At 39.7% G+C, this 19,695-nt stretch overlaps 1 protein-coding gene across 1 annotated transcript in view; it reads right to left on the bottom strand.

Moving 5' to 3' along the window:
- LOC306886489 (myelin transcription factor 1-like protein) overlaps positions 1–19,695 on the bottom strand; it is a 116,961-nt gene that overhangs the window by 81,083 nt on the left and 16,183 nt on the right. The window contains exon 4 of the mRNA XM_079443627.1: positions 810–1,237. Coding sequence (XP_079299753.1) covers positions 810–1,237 — 428 coding nt within the window. The remainder of the gene's footprint in view (positions 1–809; positions 1,238–19,695) is intronic.

The raw sequence follows: 19,695 nt of genomic DNA, 5'->3' as shown, positions 1-19,695 counted from the left end.
TTCCTTCTGTCATCTGATTGATAGTTTAGACATTTTTTATGAAATAAAAGGCCTTTTAGTATAATTGTACAAACATCCACCTTCAGCTCATGCTTCATGTGTCTTTTTGCTGTGAAATATTTACTGATTTCATGGAGTAAATGTGTGAATAGCTTATATTGTTTGAAATATTGCAAGATGAACACTTACTGGACCGAAGCAACTTAGCTTTACTTGATTATCATTTTAGAAAAATTGTGTTTAAATGTGAGTCTCATACAGTATATGATCATTAGGCTTTTAAGGAACATTTGTTTGTTCATCTCTCAGTCATCATTGTATTGCATTGCATTATATATTTTGATCATCAAACAATGCATTTAAATATCATCAATAATGAGACATGTTATTGGAGATACAGAGTGACAACTGATATTTATATAATTTGATTATGTTATATTGGTAGAAAGATTGATTGATTTACATTGCAAGTTATCAGAATTTCATTTGACTTTTTTTGCTATACATAAATATCAAGATCTACATCAAAATGCATACTTTTGCTCGGTTTGGGCCTCTGAATAAAGTTGAGCTGTTGTTTTTTTTTTCCATATTTTCACTATATCATACTGCAATTGTTAGCATATTTACCTCATAAAAATTAGTTTGGTACAAATTAATGTATTTAAGATTGATTCAGTGATACCAAATAATATTTTTAATATTAATTTAGTTAATTTAGATGTTAATATTTTATCAGTGTATATGAGCCAGTAAGCCTGCATAATAAATCAAAAGTCCATCTTTTGTGAATTTATTCAGACTCTCACCTATTTCTTGAATTTGCTCCTCATCCTCTTGCTCATCTTCCTCCACCTCATCCTCATCTTCATCATCCTCCCCCTCTCTTTCTACATCTTCTTCCTCTTCCTCCTCCACCACTTCCTCTTCTTCCTGCTCCACCTCTTCCTCTTCTCCATTAATCACTTCTACCTCTTCCTGTTCATATTGGTCCTCGTTGTCAGTGTATTCCTCTTCAGGTTCCTCTTCGTCTTCCTTTTCCTCATCCTCATCTTCTTCCTCCTCCTCCTCCACTTCCTCCTCTTTTTCATCCATCTCCTCCATTTTGTGTGTTTTGTAGCATTTCTCCATTGACGGCTGGTCTACGACTGTTAGAAAGACCTTCCTTTTGGGCAAGGGCTCCAGGGAATGACTCTCCAGGGGTTTTCTCTTCTTGGCAACAGGACAGCCATACACACTGCACATGGAAAGATAAGAAAAAGGCCATTAATAAGATGGCTTGTGATTTGCTGGGCTTTAGTACAGACCATTGTGCTCCAGACCAGTCTTCATCATCTACTCCGCACAGGCTGAAGGAGTTCTGAATTGTAACAAATACAGCCGGCTGCATGCCAAATCATTTATCGGTTACACAAGTGGAACAATCAATAGACCTTAGTCAGGGTAGACGCCATATTTAATTTGCAGTGAATGACAAGATGACCATGAGACATAAATGTACAATATTGAAAGTATCCATATTATGCTCAGTTCAAAATTTTATTTTGGGGTCTGATAGAACCCATTTACATGATTTAAAGCTAAAAAATATTGTATATTGTAAACTTGCAAATGTGTAACATGGTAAAGTCACAAAAATAATGGCAGGACTACAAACAATTTAAATAAATCTGATAGGTAGCAATTGATACCAAGATAAATAATGCAAAACAGAATAGAATAATACTGAATAATAATGCAGAATTTAGATGACTAACCAAACAATACCATAGTTTGTGTTAAAATCCTGTCCTGTTATGATTGCATTGTCCAGGCTCTGCATTAAATCACAAATGCCCTGGTAACTTTAGTAGTCCTGTACACACATACACACACAACACCTTGCAGCTGTGAGATTAAGAGGTGATTAATTGCATTTTATACCTTCGGCAAATATATATTTTATAGATCCACTCAGCAGCAGGAGCAGGTGTTTTTATCATCCAATAATCAGTGTATTGATCCAGTGTTCAGACCAGCAGACATGAGTTATTTTCATTCGAGCCAGGCAGAGTGAGTAACAACCCATTACCGTTAAAAGGACAGTTCTCCCAAAAATGAAAATGATTCTGTCATCATTTACTCACCCTCATTTTGTCACAAACCTGTATGAGTTTCTTTCTTCTAATGAACACACAAGAAGATATTTTGAAGAATGTTGGAACTCATACAAACTCATAAAGGTTTGGAAAAACTTGAGGTTGAGTAAATAATGACAGAATGTTCATTTTTGGTCACACTTTATTTTAAGGTCCAATTCTCATTATTAACAAACGAGTAACTATGACTATTGCCTCAATAAACTCCTAATTTGCTGTTTATTAATAGTTACAAACAAACAAACAAGTTAGTAAGGTAGTTCAGGTATTGGGTAGGATTAAGGATGTAGAATATGGTCATGCAGAATATATGCTAATACAAGTACTAATAAACAGACAATATGTTATTAATGCTAATAATTAATGAGAATTTGTCCCTATACTAAAGTGTTACCTCATTTTTCAGGCAGTCTGTCCATTTTCCTATCTACAGTATATACCTATCCATCCATCAATAATCTCTCTATCCATTCATCCACCCATCATCCATCCACCAATCATCCATCCATCATCTTTTTATCCATCCATTAATCAATCATCTTTCCATTCAAGCAACTGTCCACCCCTCTATCAATCATCTTTCTAGAAATAATAATAATAATAATATTAATAATAATATGTTTTATTTGTATAGAGCCTTTCAAGAACCCAAGGACTCTTCACAAAATAATACAAGCAATTGGATGGATGTTGGATGTAACTCCTTCAACCTCTATCCGTCCATCCATCCATCCATCCATCCACCCAGTCTTCTTTCAATCCATCCATCCATCAGTCACCTTTTTTTAAAGCAGTTTGTCTCTGAAAAAAAAAACACGAGAAAATGTGATCAGGTTACATTGATAATGACATAGTTGTCCTGTAGTAGCCCGATAAACTGATAATAATCTTCAAACATCACTTTAAATTTACCAGTCCATCAGCCTTCTTTCAATCCATCCATCCATTCATCTTCTTTCCGTTCACCCATCCATTCATCAGTCATTTGTCTATCCATCCATCCATCCATCCATCCATCCATCCATCTATCCGTCATTCATCTTTCAATCCATCCATCCATCCATCCATCAGTCGTCTTTTTATCCATCCATCCATCTATCCATCAGTCATCTATCCATCCATCAGCCATCTTTCTATCCATCCACCCATCCATCCATCCATCCATCCAGTCATCTTTCAATCCATCCATCCATGCATCCATCAATCTTCTTTCTATCCATTCATCCATCCATCTATCCATCAGTCATATTTCTAGCATCCAGTCATCTTTCAATCTATCTATCCATCCATCAATCTTCTTTCCATCCAACTGTCCACGCACCCACCCATCCATCCATACATCTATCCATCTTTCCATTCATCCGTCCATCCATTAGTCATCTTTCTATCGATCCATCCATCCATCTATCCAGTCATCTTTCTATCCATCCATCCATTAGTCATCTTTCTATCTATCCATCCATCCATCCATCCATCTATCCAGTCATCTTTCTATCCATCCATCCATAAGTCATCTTTCTATCATCCATCCATCCATCCATCCATCAGTCATCTTTCTATCTTTCCATCCATCCATCCATGTATCCATCAATCTTCTTTCTATCCATTGAACCATCCATCTATCCATCAGTCATCTTTCTATCTATCCATCCAGTCATCTTTCAGTCCATCCATCCATCAATCGTCTTTCCATCCAACTGTCCACCCACCCATCCATCCATCCATAAATCTATCCATCTTTCCATTCATCCGTCCATCCATCAGTCATCTTTCAATCCATCCATTCATCAATCTTATTCCATCCATCCGACTGGTCACCAAGCCATCCTTCCATCCAATCATCTTTTCATCCAACTCTCCAGACATCCATCAGTCACCTATTATCCATCCATCAATCCATCTATCCATTCAAAAAGCCTTTCCAAAGTGCCATCAATCCCACCACATCTATCTTGACTCCCCACCACAGAAAGATGCCCATTTTAACCAGTCTCCTCACATGGACAGACAGCACAGCTAAGGTCCAAATTAACCAGTGTCCATCTGTCAGCCGTCTAGCCGACTGGCAGGTTCCGTCTCCCTAGAATGTGAGTTTATTGGGCTGACCCTTCCAACAGGGCACTATTTCATTTGGGAGACCACGGCCGGCAACTCATTCCAGGGCTGACATCACGCTTGGCACCCCCGGCTCTCCAGGGATGACTCCTCCGTGCCGTGATCAATAGTGCTTGTGAACAAACATCGCAAAAGCACATTAAAATGCCACTCATCCTGTCCGACTGCCTTCCAAATAAATCAGGTGTCGTTCCCCGCAGGCCTGGTGAGAGCGGTCAGGCAGACAGCAAGAGGGGAAGGTTCGACGGGTTATAACCTGTCTGTTTTATCGCATTCATGTCAGTCATATATGGCAGAATTTAGTCCTTGCTGCACATGCGGCCTTCAAAGATGAGAACTAAAGTGACATAGTTATAATAAATGTTGCAACATAGTATTCATGATTTCTAACAAATGCAGTCAATGTGGGATGAACTGTGAGAACGACAGTATCCTGTTATATTTCTTATTACACAGCTGTCAGGAATACTTGATTCAAGTCAATCCCATCATTCTGTGCTCAAATATGTAAGACATAATGGTAACACTTTAGAATAGGGAACACTTATTCACTATTAACTATGACTTTTCCCTAATTTGCTGCTTATTAATAGTTAGTAAGGTAGTTGTTAAGTTTAGGCACTGGTAGGATTAGGGATGTAGAATAAGGTATTAACATGTGATTAATTACTACTAATAAATGGCTAATATTCTAGTAATATGCATGCTAATAAGCAACTAGTTAAGAGACCTTAAAATAAAGTGTTACCGACATACAGTCAGCTGGTTATTTTTGCAAAACCAACTTCTTTATGTTGCACTGGCATTCTAAACACCCTCTTGTGGTTTATTTTGCAAACATGAAGGCTGACTGTGCATTCTCCCTTAAACACTAGTGAAATACAAAGTTAGGAGATGTTACTCTCAGAAGAGTATAAGCAAGTCTATAAAAGCATGATCTTATAATATGAAATTCTTTGATAAATCTTTGACTTTAATGCCAGCAGCTTTTTCCTTGGTATAACTATATATTTTGTTCTCTCATATTCTACTGTAAAAGGGTATTTGTAGTATTTGTAGAAGTGAACCCCTAATGATGATGTATAAATTGCAGGGGTGTGAATCCTTGGGTAGAAAGATAACAATTTAAATTCATAATTCATAGTTTTAGATTTGATTCAGGAAAAAATATTCAGGAAAAATATACAATTTGATGCAATGCAATTCACAGTAAGATTTGATTAATTTTGATTAATGAATCTAAGTGAATCTAATGACTCTAATTTGAAGTGAATTCATAGGATAATGTACAGTAAATGATCCAAATGCGTCTTGGTTAAGAAATAGGAAAACAAATATTGTTTATTGCACCAAGCAACCTGAAAGTAAGTACATTAAATATGTGTGCATACAGGACCTTGAAAATATAATAAAGAATGCAATGTGCATTATAATATAAAATACTATTTTTTAGGGGTGTAACGATTCAGTCGTTTTCTCAGTGCATTGATTACACCTTTAAGACTTCTTTGATTAATTTGATGGTGAAGGAAAAGCTCCAAATGAAGATCACACAATATATGATAGTGAAAGGGGACACAGCAAGTACTGTACCTGAAGGACTCTAACTTACAATGAGCTTCATAAATTCACCTGCTCAGTAATTATCTGCAGCCTATTACAGCTTTAGCTGGTCGTTGGCATTAAATGCATATCTATGCGTGTTTGATGTGATGAGAATGGAGACAGGACGTTAGAATGAAAGATTTGTGAAATGCGTGCATGTTCTGACTGCTGGTATAAAAGCATCTCTCGCTGTGCCACTACTCTGCGATCTATACGCGCGAGCAGCAAGAGTGCCGTCGCCATGGTGATCTCCGGCTCAAATCCAAGTGGGATTTGCCATCTTGGCAGGCAGACAACGAGGAAGCCAGCAGGAGTGATTGGAATACAGGAGGATAGAGAGAGGCAGAGAGGTAGAGAGAAGCACATTAGGTCTAACAAAATTCTGCTAAAAAATGACTCAAATACAAAAGCCAAAAGAAAGAGCTTGAGTGTTCTCATATTTAGTGTACATCTCCGTGCTTCTCTATCATTAAAACAGCTCGAAGAGAATGGTTAAGGTCAATGAAGGTCAAACACGTTCTTTCAGCAACCAACCTGGCTGAATGCATCTAAAAGCACTTTATCATACTCACCTCTCTTTGAACTGCAGCACACTGGCTGTTCACTAGAAACTGCATAAAGACTGCATAGAGGTTTTCAACAAAAATTTGTCTCATTTGGGTATAGGCTCTTGAAAACAGTTGCACCTACACACTGGATACATCTCATGTGGTGTAATACATCAGTGTACACATGGCCCCAAAAGCATTGTGAACACACTTGTATTTATATTATCTGGCACCCATGGGATGGTGTATATGAGTACCAAGTGTGCTCATAACGTAGTTCAATTCTCTGTATAGTTTTAGCATGTCAATGTATATGACAATATATTTGGTCTAAGATGCTGGTGCATGAATAGGTATAATAAATCCCATAAAAAAAAACGGATCCAGACAGGTGGAGCTGGGGGAGGTGGAGGGTTTCAGAGGAAATATTGCGCTGTAGCCGAAATATATGCTTACATCAAACACTGAACCAGAATATTTCAATGTTGAACAAGCAGTCTCACTGGCTGCAGAATCTGCTGAGCCAAATCAGCTTGTGCCTTGTAGCAAATAACTTAATTGCAAGCAGATAGTACAAAAGACCTATCAGCTTGTGCCATCTAGAGTTGCATGACTAACCAGATATTTAAATAAACACCATCTCATGGCAATTCTGGCCTTTGGCCTTCTGTTTAAATTAATTGCATATTTTTTACTATATGTACAGTCGTAGCAATGATACTATTATGTTTAAAAATATGCACTTAAATTTGATTCCAGTGGATTACTGTTACTAAATATAATGTATGTGCACATACACAAGGTGGTGACTGGCTAAATTGTCTCTGATCCATGATTGCTGATCGATTGCTTCTGTCTGTCCCTGTCTGTCATGCTGCTGAGAGGTTTGCGATTGTAGCTCCGTGTAGCTTCGCTTTTCTGTCGAATCTCTATCTTACTTTCACTCTCTGTTGTTTAAAGTGATAATATATAACTTAATTCCCACCATATTTCTGGTATTATCTAACAAACTAATTTGATTGTTTGCTTTTTTAAAACTGCGCGTTAGCATTCGTTAGCCAGTTAGCTTGTCACTCGCGGTTCCATTCGCGTTTCTATTCCCGCCTATTATCAGTTTCTTTTTTCTCGCTCCGTTTTTCACAAGTTCATCAAACTACAGTGGTAAGCGAATCATTCTTCAATCACGGTGAGTAATGGCTTCTTCTCCTGCTATTGTTGTTTGCACTGTTTGCCACATGTACAGTTTATCTCTCTCTGTCGGTGATGAGGGATTCACATGTGATAAATGCAGGGAAATAGTTAGGCTGGCAGAGAAGATTTCAGAATTAGAGACACGCATCCAAACTTTAGTTGAGGACAGTAAGAATGTGAGGGCTGTAGATACTGCTTTGGATGCGACTAGCTCAGGGAGTCCTGAGTCCATTGTTCGGTTCCAATAGAGCCAGTGCAGCAGGGCAACTGTTCAAGTTCAAGTTCAAGTTCAAGTTGAGCTTTATTGTCATTCCGCTACATGTGGGGACATGCAGTGGAACGAAATGTCGTGTCTCGCAGGACCACGGTGCTACATAAATACAGACATTACAACAATGAAGTAAAAAACACTATAAACCTATACACTACTAACAGATTTAACTATAAGTATACTATATATAAGTATTTACCCTATACAAACTAAAAGGATAAAAAATACAACTATACGAATGCTTCACATAAATATTACCCTATACAAACTAAAAAATAGAAGATAAAAAATACAAACTATACGAATGCTTCACAAATACTGTACATGTGCAAAGAGAGACATTTGAGTCAGCAGCTGGTTGGGGAACAGTGCAGGATGATTTGTAGTGCATGAGCATGTAAACATACATATATTGCTGAGTTTTTTGTGAGATTGTGCACACGCAGCACTGCGTGTAAGTGTCCATAGTGCACATAGTGTAAAGTGTAAGTGTCCATAGTGCACATAGTGTAGAGTGTGAGTGTCCATAGTGTAAACTGGGTGACTGTGAGGTGGCCTAGTCGCAGGTCAAAACACCACTCTTCCGTTCCAATCAAAATATCAAACAGGTTCTCCTGTTCCACCCACTGAGAAACCTGATGAAAGTGCTCTAGTTATTCTATTGTATGGAACGTGAAAATAGAGACACCAGCCACCATAGTCCAATGTTTATCAGGAGCCAGAGCGCCTGACATCTTGGCAAATTTAAAAGTGCTGGCTAATGCTAAACTAAATTCAGTAAGATTGATATTCACGTCAGCGCTAATGATGTTCGACTTCGCCAGTCGGAGATCACTAAATATAATGTTAAAGAGGTGTGTGAACTTGCAAGTACGATGTCAGACACTGTAATATGCTCTGGTCCGCTCCCTGCTTACCGGGGTGATGAGATACATAGCAGACTGCTGTCACTCAATGGCTGGATGTCTAAGTGGTGCCCGCAGAATAACATAGGTTTCATAGACAATTGGAAGAATTTTTTGGGCAGACCTGACCTGTTGAAAAGAGATGGTCTTCATCCGTCTTGGGGTGGTGCCGCTCTTCTCTCTAGAAATATGGCACATAGTCTTAGAGTTCGTACTTGACTAACTGGGGCCCAGGTCAGGAAGCAGACAGACTGGCTAAACTGACCGTCTGCTAGCCGCCTCACGTCACAGAAGTCAGTTAATTCTCAGCACATAGAGACTCTTTCACCTAGATATCACACTATAGAGACTGTGTCTGTTTCCTGAACTAGAAAATACAGAAAACATCAAAACCAAAGTAAGAGTAATAATTTAATTGATGTTCAACAAATAAAAAACGGATATAATAGAGATAAACAAATGATAAAGCTTGGCTAATTGAATATTAGATACCTTTCTACAAAAGCGCTTTTTTTAAATGATATGATCAATGACTATAAACTAGATGTGCTTTGTTTGACAGAAACCTGGCTAAAACCAGATGACTACATTAATTTAAACGAGTCTGCCCCCCAAGATTACAGTTACAAACATGAATCGCGTCCAAAAGGTAAATGGGGAGGTGTTGCCACAATTTATAGCAATATTTTCAGTATTTCTCAGAGGTCGGTTTTCAAGTATAATTCATTCAAAGTAATGGTTCTTCATGTAATGGTTCTTCATATAACGTTATCCAAAGAAACAAGTGTTAATGATAAATCCCCTGCGATGTTTGTACTGGCTACTGTATACAGGCCACCAGGGCACCATACAGGGCATCTAGATTTTATTAAAGAATTTGCTGATTTTCTATTTGAGGTAGTGCTGGCAGCAGATAAAGTCCTAATTGCTGGTGATTTTAATATCCATGTTGATAATGAAAGAGATTCATTGGGATCAGCATTTATAGACATTCTAAACTCCACTGGTGTTAAACAATACAGTTCAGGACCTATTCATTGTCGAAATCATACTCTAGATTTAATACTGTCATATGGAATTGATGTCAGTGGCATTGAAATATTGCAGCAGAGCGATGATATCTCAGATCATTATCTACTTCCGTGTATATTCCATATAGCTAAAGCTGTAAAGCCAACTCCTTGTTACAAATATGGTAGAACCATCACTTCTACCACAAAAGACTACTTTATAAATAATCTTCCTGACTTATCTCAATTCCTCAGCATATCCAATAGGTCAGAACAACTTGATGATGTAACAGAAACTATGGACTCTCTCTTTTCTAGCACTTTAGATACGGTTGCTCCTTTACGCTTAAGGAAGATTAAGGAAAAGAGTCCAACAGCGTGGTATAATGAGCACGCTTGGAACCTAAAGAGAGCAGCCCGGAAAAGGAACCTAAAGAGAGCAGCCCGGAAAATGGAGCGCAGCTGGAGAAAAACAAAATTAGAGGTATTTCGTATTGCTTGGCAGGAAAGTACCCTATCCTACAGAAAAGCATTAAAAACTGCTAGATCTGCTTACTTTACGTCTCTTTTAGAAGAAAACAAACACAACCCCAAATATTTATTTAGCACAATGGGTAAATTAACAAAAAATATAACATCAGCAGATGCAGACATTACCCAGCAGCACAGTAGTAATGACTTTATGAACTACTTCACTTCCAAGATCGAAACTATTAGAGATAAAATTGTAACCATGCTGCTGTCAGCCACAGAATAGCATCAGATAGTGCACTATATATCCCCTGAGGTACAATTCCACTCATTCTCTTCTATTGGAAATTAAGAATTGTATAAACTTGTTAAATAATCTAAACCAACAACCTGTATTTTAGACCCTGTTCCATCTAAGCTCATAAAAGAGGTGCTTCCAGAAGTAATAGATCCTCTTCTGAATATTATTAACTAATCATTGTCATTAGGATATGTGCAAAAACCTTTAAACTGGCTGTTATTAAGCCTCTCATTAAAAAAACACAACTTGACCCCAAATAATTAATTAATTACAGACCGATCTCGAATCTCGCTTTTCTGTCAAAGATATTAGAAAAGGTAGTATCATCAAAACTATGTTCCTTCTTAGAGAAAAAAGATATATGTGAGGATTTCCAGTCAGGTTTTAGACCATATCATAATACTGAGACTGCTCTCATTAGAGTTACAAATGACCTGCTTTTATCATCTGATCGTGGTTGTATCTCTCTATTAGTGCTACTGGATCTTAGCGCCGCGTTTGACACTATCGACCACAATATTCTTTTAGACTAGAAAATTATGTTGGCATTAGAGGAAGTGCACTGGCATGGTTCAAGTCGTACTTATCTGACCGCCATCAATTTGTGACAGTAAATGAAGAGGTATCATACCAATCACAAGTGCAGTATGGAGTACCTCAAGGCTCAGTTCTTGGCCCCTTACTTTTAATTCATGCATTCATGACCTCGAGGCTAGATTATTGTAATGCTTTATTGGGTGGTTGCTCTGCACGTTTAATAAACAAACTCCAGCTGGTTCAAAATGCAGCAGCAAGAGTTCTTACTAGAACCAGGAAGTATGACCACATTAGCCCGGTTCTGTCAACACTGTACTGGCTCCCTATTAAACATTTTAAGATCTTGCTTATTACCTATAATGGTTTGGCACCTCAGTATTTGAGTGAGCTCTTATTGCATTATAGTCCTTCACGTCCGCTGCGATCTCAAAACTCTGGCCATTTGATAATACCTAGAATATCAAAATCAACTGCAGGGCGGGAGATCGTTTTCCTATTTAGCGTCCAAACTCTGGAACAATCTACCTAACACTGTTCGGGAAGCAGACACACTCTGTCAGTTTAAATCTAGATTAAAGACCCATCTCTTTAACCTGGCTTACACATAATACACTATCGCATTTCTATAATTCAAATCCGTTAAAGGATTGTTAGGCTGCATTAATTAGGTCAACCGGAACCTGGAACACTTCCCAAAACACCTGATGTACTTGTTACATTGTTAGAAGAATGGCATCTAGGCTAATATTAGTCTGTTTCTTTCTTATTCCGAGGTCACCATAGCCACCCAGATCCAGACTGTATCCAGATCAGATGGTGGATCAGCACCTAGAGATGACCTCTACAGCCAGGACACCTAGATGAGCCCCAAAGACTGATCCCCAGAGACTGATCCCCAGTGAAGAGCCTGTCTCCAAGACGGCCATCGGGACAAGACCACAGGAACCAGATGAGTCCTTTGCACAATTCTGATTATGATTCTAGCCTAGACTTAAACTGCTGATTTTGTCTGGCCAGAAGAGAATGACACTATTTCGACAAAAATCTAAATACCAGTCTAAATACTGTAAAGATGATATAAAGCCACCCAGCTTTATATCAAGCAGATGTAAAACTGCTTTGACACAATTTGCATTGTTACTTGACTTGACTTGACAAGGTGTAGGTGCCTCAGGGGCACAGTGGTAATAAATCACCATTTAGTGTTTAATCACCACTATCTGCATTTGAACTTATAAACTTTGACAAACATGTGACATGCAAGTAAATAAAATAAAATATTTCATACTTTTAGTAAGGGTTTTGGGATTGATAAACCCCATTTAATATTTAGGCCTAAATTGAAGATTTATGTGTTTGAAATGCATAGGAAATTTCCAACCATTTGACTACACAGTTTTAAGCATCATAAACTTAAAAATATCAGTCATACACAAACAAGATTTCATTAATAGTACTAATAAACTGTTTGCGTTTTAAATACACAATAACTGGGTTTATATATTGACCATGAACATTTGTTTGAGTGTTGTAATATTACTTGTTCCACATTCTAATCATATTCATGCATTTTGAAAATATGATTATTTAATAAAATCAAACAGATTCAAATAGTTAATAATAAACTGTCACGGTTTGGTTTCTGCTTCTGTTCAGTTTTGCCCTTATTTGGTATTTCCTGTCCCAGTTTAGTTAATCAATCATTATCATCACCTGTGTTGTATTAATTATCTTGTTTCCTTGTTTGATCGCTCCCTTTATAAGTCCTCAGTTCTGCCTGTATTGTTGTCCGATCTTAAGTTAACATTATGTCGTAGTGTGTTGATGCTGTTCATTAAAAGATACCTACTTTTGTTTATGTCTTCGTCGTGTGCCTTTTCATCCACAACCACAGACCGTTACAGAAGATCGGATCGTACAGAAAATTACAGCATGCAGAGGAGGCGGTTGGTTTTGGTTCCCCGGAAGGGAGCTCCGGAGATCCACAGCTCGCTTCCCCTGTCCGCCAAGAGTTGGTGGATTCCGCCCGCGGCAAATTGGTTTCCGCCAGCGGCGAAGAGGAAACCGCCGTAAACGGCGAGGAATGTTCCGCCCGCGGCGAAGAGGATAACGCCGCAGGAGGCGATGAAAGTTACGCCGTCCATGACGAAGTTTCCGCCGCCCGCGAAAATAAGGATTCCGTCGCCTGCGAGGATGATCCCGCCGTACCCGGCGATGTATGTTCCGCCCGCGGCGAGGAGGATTCCGCCGCAAAGGGCGATGAACGTTGCGCCGGCCACGACTAAAGGGGTTCCGCCTGTGGCGAAATGGATGCCGCCGTCCACGGCGAAGAATGTTCCGCCCGCAGTGAGGAGGAAACCGCCGCAACCGGCGATGAACGTTGCGCCGAACGCGACGGTGATTCCGCCGCCCACGCATAGGAGGATTCCACTGACACTGAACAGGGGGCTACTGGATGAGGCTCTTCCCCAGGAGTTCTCGGCTCCCGTGCTTTCTCCAGTGCCTGCTCCTCGCCAGTGCCATCCAGTGCCTGCTCCTCGTCAGTGCCATCCAGTGCCCGCTCCTCGTCTGTGCCCTCCTATCCCTGCACCTCGCAAGAGGATCCCGTCCAGCCCGCCTGAGTTCCCGCTGGTCCCGTCCAGCCCGCCTGAGTTCCCGCTGGTCCCGTCCAGCCCGCCTGAGTTCCCGCTGGTCCCGTCCAGCCCGCCTGAGTTCCCGCTGGTCCCGTCCAGCCCGCCTGAGTTCCCGCTGGTCCCGTCCAGCCCACCTGAGTTCCCGCTGGTCCCGTCCAGCCCCGCGCCTCCCGTGCGCTTTTTAATGTCTGCGCTGCAAGAGCGCCCCTTTGAATCCGCGCTGCAAGAGCGCCCCCAAGTGTCCGCGCTGCCAGAGCGGCCCCAAGTGTCCGCGCTGCAAGAGCGCCCTCCTGCGTCTCCGCTGGTCCCGTCCAGCTCTCCTTCGTCTCCGCTGGTTCTATCCAGCTTCGCGCCTCCCGTGCGCCCTCAAACGTCAGCGCCGCAAGAGCGCCCTCACGAGTCTGCGCTGCAAGAGCGCACTCCTGCATCTACGCTGGTCCCGTCCAGCTCTCCTTCGTCTCCGCTGGTTCTATCCAGCTTCGCGCCTCCCGTGCGCCCTCAAGTGTCCGCGCTGCAAGAGCGCCCTCAAGTGTCCGCGCTGCAAGAGCGCCCTCAAGTGTCCGCGCTGCAAGAGCGCCCTCAAGAGTCCGCTCCTCCAGAGCGCCCCCAAGCGTCCGCTCCTCCAGAGCGCCCCCAAGCGTCCGCTCCTCCAGAGCGCCCCCAAGCGCCCGCTCCTCCAGAGCGCCCCCAAGAGTCCGCTCCTCCAGAGCGCCCCCAAGAGTCCGCTCCTCCAGAACGCCCTCCAGTGCCCGCTCCTCCAGAGCGCCCCCAAGAGTCCGCTCCTCCAGAGCGCCCCCAAGCGCACGCTCCTCCAGAGCGCCCTCAAGAGCCCTCTCCTCCAATGTGGACCCCAGAGGGGAACTTTCCCAAATAAATTTTGGGGGGGGGGCCATATAGTCTCAATCTGTGTGGCCAGGCCAAGGGCCAAGGCCACGGAGCACCCCGATCCGCCAAGGCCGCCCAAGGACCCCGATCCGCCATGGCGTCCCGAATCTCCAGTCCCGCCATGGCCTCCCGAGTCTTCTGGTCCGCCATGGCCTCCCGAATCTCCAGTCCTGCCATGGCCTCCCGAGTCTCCAGATCCGCCATGGCCTCCCGAGTATCCAGATCCGCCATGGCCTCCCGAGTCTTCTGGTCCGCCCTGGAGGCTTCCCTTGTCTCCTCCCTGTCCGGGTCCAGCTCCAGCCTCCAGGGCGCCCGCCCTCCCTCCCCGATGTTACTGTTACAGTGCGGGACGCACCTTCCGGGAGGGGGGCGATATCTGTCACGGTTTGGTTTCTGCTTCTGTTCAGTTTTGCCCTTATTTGGTATTTCCTGTCCCAGTTTAGTTAATCAATCATTATCATCACCTGTGTTGTATTAATTATCTTGTTTCCTTGTTTGATCGCTCCCTTTATAAGTCCTCAGTTCTGCCTGTATTGTTGTCCGATCTTAAGTTAACATTATGTCGTAGTGTGTTGATGCTGTTCATTAAAAGATACCTACTTTTGTTTATGTCTTCGTCGTGTGCCTTTTCATCCACAACCACAGACCGTTACATAAACAATGCAATTTTTAATTTTCATTTATTTACATTTTATTTGTTTGTTTTGCAATCTTACCCATTTCATTTATGTATGACTGACAAATATGCATTAAATTAAGGGTGCTTTCACACCTGCCTCGTTTAGTTCGGTTGAATCGCACTAGAGTTCGTTTTCCCTCTTGGTGCGGTTCGTTTGGGCAGGTGAGAAAGCAGCAATCGCACTCGGGTGCGCACCAAAAGCGGACCAAACAAGCGTACCGAGACCTCCTTGAAGCGGTGATCTCGGCACGCTTTCAAACGAACCCTGGAGCGGTTTGTTTGTGCTGAGAAAGCAATCCGACCCAACGGACCAACGAACCAAGCGGTATCATAATTCATAACGGGAAATATGTTATATAAAAAGCAGCAGTCAGTGTCTTTTGTGTCTAGCAGTCAAGCGCTTTGAGTACCCAGAAAACCCAAGTCAAGTCACCTTTATTTATTTAGCGCTTTTCACAATGTAAATTGTGTCAAAGCATCTACACAATATCAAAAAAGGAAAATAGTGTGTCAATAACATAAAATGAAAAGAATAAAAAAAAAATGTGCTATATAAATTTAACAAATTATTATGTGAATGCAAGTGAGAATTTGTGAGAAACTTTGATTTTGTTAGTGAGAATATGTTAAAGCAGTTGAAAACCAAAGAACACCTATTCATATTAAAATGTTGTGTAATTAATTACTCTTCTCCGCGCATTACAAGAATGCTGTCCTGACGAAACCTCTATTCCCTCTGGCTGTAACTGTTACGGGGCTGACGAGACGTGAGACATGCGGATCCATGTGCAAAGCTTTATTATAAAACATGGTCATACAGGCAGGGTCGAGAGACAGCAAACAGGTATGGCAGAGGCAAGACAGAGCAATCCGTGGAGCAAGCGTGGGTCAACGATCGGCGTACAAAATCCAGACAGGGCAAGGCAGAGAGAATAATCCAAGAACTCGGGCAGGGTCAGACACGGAAAGGAAAACAAGGCAAGGCAAGACTATGAAAACTAGGAACGCTTTGTAAGGTAGCAGGCTAACAATACTCGGCGGTGTGCAAGAGCAAGTCCCAGGCTTAAGTAGTGAGTGGTGGTGATTGTGAAATGGTGATCAGGTGTGGGTGTGATAATTGAGAACAGCTGTGCGTGATTAGGGAGTGCAATGGATGGTGGGAAATGGAGTCCAATGTGCTTGTGAGTGAAAATAGTCACTGTGGTGAACGGGTGACCTCTAGTGGTGGTTGACCGGGAGAGCATGGACCAGATTCGTGACAGTAACTGCATTATATATATATATATATCTCACTTGCATTCACATATATATATATATATATATATATATATATAATTATATATATATATATATATATATATGTGTGTGTGTGTATAATTATATTTTCACTATATATACTTATATTTTCACTATATATAAATATATATATCGTGAAAATATAATTATATATATATATATATAGATATATTACAGAGGAATGACAGCTACATTCATTTTGCGTTTGCCAGGACAGCTATAAAGCCGCAATAAGCCCGCGGAGCAAACTTGTCAATCCATCTTGATGAATGACGCAGAGGAACGTAAACAAGTGAACTCTGACCAATAAGAGGACAGCTTTACTCACATGTGACTTGCATAAACACAGTTTGGTAGCTTTGCAATGTTGCCGTGTGAAAGCGAACCGAACCAAGTAGAAAATGCAACAATGTAACAAATTAATCCCTGTTTCGGAAAAAAGCAAACGATCTACAGGTCTGAAAGCACCCTAAATTTACTAGCTTGTCTATGCTAAAACTCTGCAATCCAAGTGAATGGAAATTGTATTTGAAAATCTCAATAAGAATCTCAAATTTAAGCCTAGACATATAAATGAATCAATTTTCAAAATGCCAGAATACAAAAATAGCATGGAAATTAGAAAGGTACAACGTGGCCTTCCCGTGAAATTATGGCATGTTTCGGCATCTTGTGAAGTGGACCCCATTGCAGGTATCTGACAATAGCACTTGATTAGACGCCGCACACTGCCTATTGTTGGTAGACCTTTCTATGCAATTTGGTTTCCTCCATGCAGTCATTCAATCAAATTAAGCCTCCATTAAATATGGAAATGTGGTTTGCAGTGGTGGGCCGTGATAGCACAGGAGGGGCTGCGAGTGATTAATGTACCTCACCAGGCAGTGCTGCTTGACTAGCTCTATTGATTGAGTGCTAAGACTGAGGGCTTGGGTGACGATGCACCAGCTTGTCAGTCCAACTTGCTCCCAGCATTCATTTGGAAGTCCTGTCTCTCTCTCTTTCACTCTTATTCTTTCTTTCTGCCACAGATAGAAAGGTCCAGTGCTCGGCTATTTTGCCAGTCTGTCCACCTGAAATCCCGCCCTGCCAGACTGGCCGCGTGTCAATGCTTTTAGCGAGCACTATCTGTCAAGGTATGAATAATACAACCCCGAGACCATCCGCGGAATCCAAATGAGGAGGAAAATGCTCTACTTCAGCTCCCCAACACACTCGCGCCAAGAAAAGGCAATTATTTGAGCCCAGCTGCAGCTATGGAAATGAGAAGGACCGGTATTCATGCTCTCTAGGGAAAAAAAATAGAACAACAATTGTGTAAATAAAGAAGGAAATAACAAAAACCAGCACCTACAATTAAATAACAGCTCAAAAAGAATGGCCTGCAGTAAAACAGCCACTAATGGCCATCAGAAAAACAATTAGCCACATGAGCACCCAGCAAACCATGTTATTGGCTTCAATTCAGGGTTATTACAGTTAACAAAATAATAATAATAATAATAATAAATAAAACCATAAAAAACATGAACTAAAATTATAAACTAAAATTAATATAAACTAAAATAAATAAAAATGACAAAAACACACAACAAAATTACTTGAACTTTAACAAAAATTTAGATGAAAACTGAAAATATGAATGTCAAATTTGAAATATTAATAAAAACTAAAACATGCACTTAAAATAAAATAACTGTAATAGAAACGGAACATATTATTTCAGCTAGTTGTCAAGGGAGAAAAAAAATAAAATAATTTTCATTCAGCTTGATATTCTAAAATAACTAGAACTAAAACTTTAAATACAAACTAATAAAGATAATAAACAAAAACTAAAAATAACAAAAACACAAAATGTTACTAAAACTTTAACAAAAATTTAAATGAAAACTTATAAAAATAAAAAAGAATTCAAAATATTAATAAAAAACTAAAACTAAAACAAAAAAAATGTGTTACTTAAAATAGCATAACGTATATAACAATTTAACAAATTGTTTCAGCTAGTGGCCAAGGAAAACAAATCTTATTTTCATTTAGTTTTACCTGGTACACTAGAACAATTAAAACAATACAAAAAATGATATAAACATAATAAATAAAAACAATAAATATTACAAAAACATCCTACAAAATTACTAAAGCTTTAACAAAAAGTAAAAACTAAATCAAACTAATAATAAAAACTATAATAGCTCATCAGTGATACTAAATATGGCTTTGAATGAGTTTAAATGTTACACATAGCGAGCATGTTGAATTTAACGTGAAGTAAACCAGACGTAAACATGAAGTAAAATTTTAATTTTAATCTTTAATTTTGTTAAACACACACGTTACATGTACTTACTATTATAATGACAATTAATTATGCATAATTACTTGCAAGTAACCCTAAACCACAGCCTAACCATTTAGTAAGTACATGTAGTTAATTAATATTACTCAGTTCTTAAATGTGTAATAACACTGTAACAAGGACACCTTAAAATAAACTGTAACCACGTTTTCTTGTAAAGTGTAGGGTACAACGCGGCTAAATGCCCACCCTAAAATGTGCTATTAACTTAAATGTGCTATTAATTGCCTAAAATGTACAATTGCAGAAAATTATATATGTTGTATTGAACATTAACGCAGCAACAGATTTTGTGTGAAAATAAAGCATTCAAGTTGTTTATTTTGTTTAAAAATCTTATAAATGTATGAGGTGGCAAGGGGTGCCTTTTACCCCACATACAGGGTAAAAGGCCCACCAGCATGGGGTAAAAGGCACACGGTATTGATACAAATACTTCAGCTAACCTAATGTTGTTGTTTTTTTTTTATTTTAATTTTTTTTAAATAAAGTCTAAGTTAATACATGTTCAAAACAATCACTTTAGCAAAGTTTGTACTATTTTCTGCTTATTTAAAAAAATAAAATAATTATAATTATTTATTATAAAATAATTATTTTTATATAATTATTTTAATAATATTTTTTATTCAATAAATATACTGTCATTAAAATATGTTAATATAAAACATAGATTTTAAAATACAGAAACAAAATCGTTTTAATAAGTATAAAGATTCTGAAAGTATTGAAGGAGATGTAATAATAA

Source organism: Barbus barbus, assembly GCF_936440315.1.
Source record: "Barbus barbus genome assembly, chromosome: 20".
Classification (NCBI taxonomy): domain Eukaryota; kingdom Metazoa; phylum Chordata; class Actinopteri; order Cypriniformes; family Cyprinidae; genus Barbus; species Barbus barbus.
The sequence above is the reverse complement of the archived record's forward strand: the minus strand, read 5'-3'. Positions and strand labels throughout refer to the sequence as shown.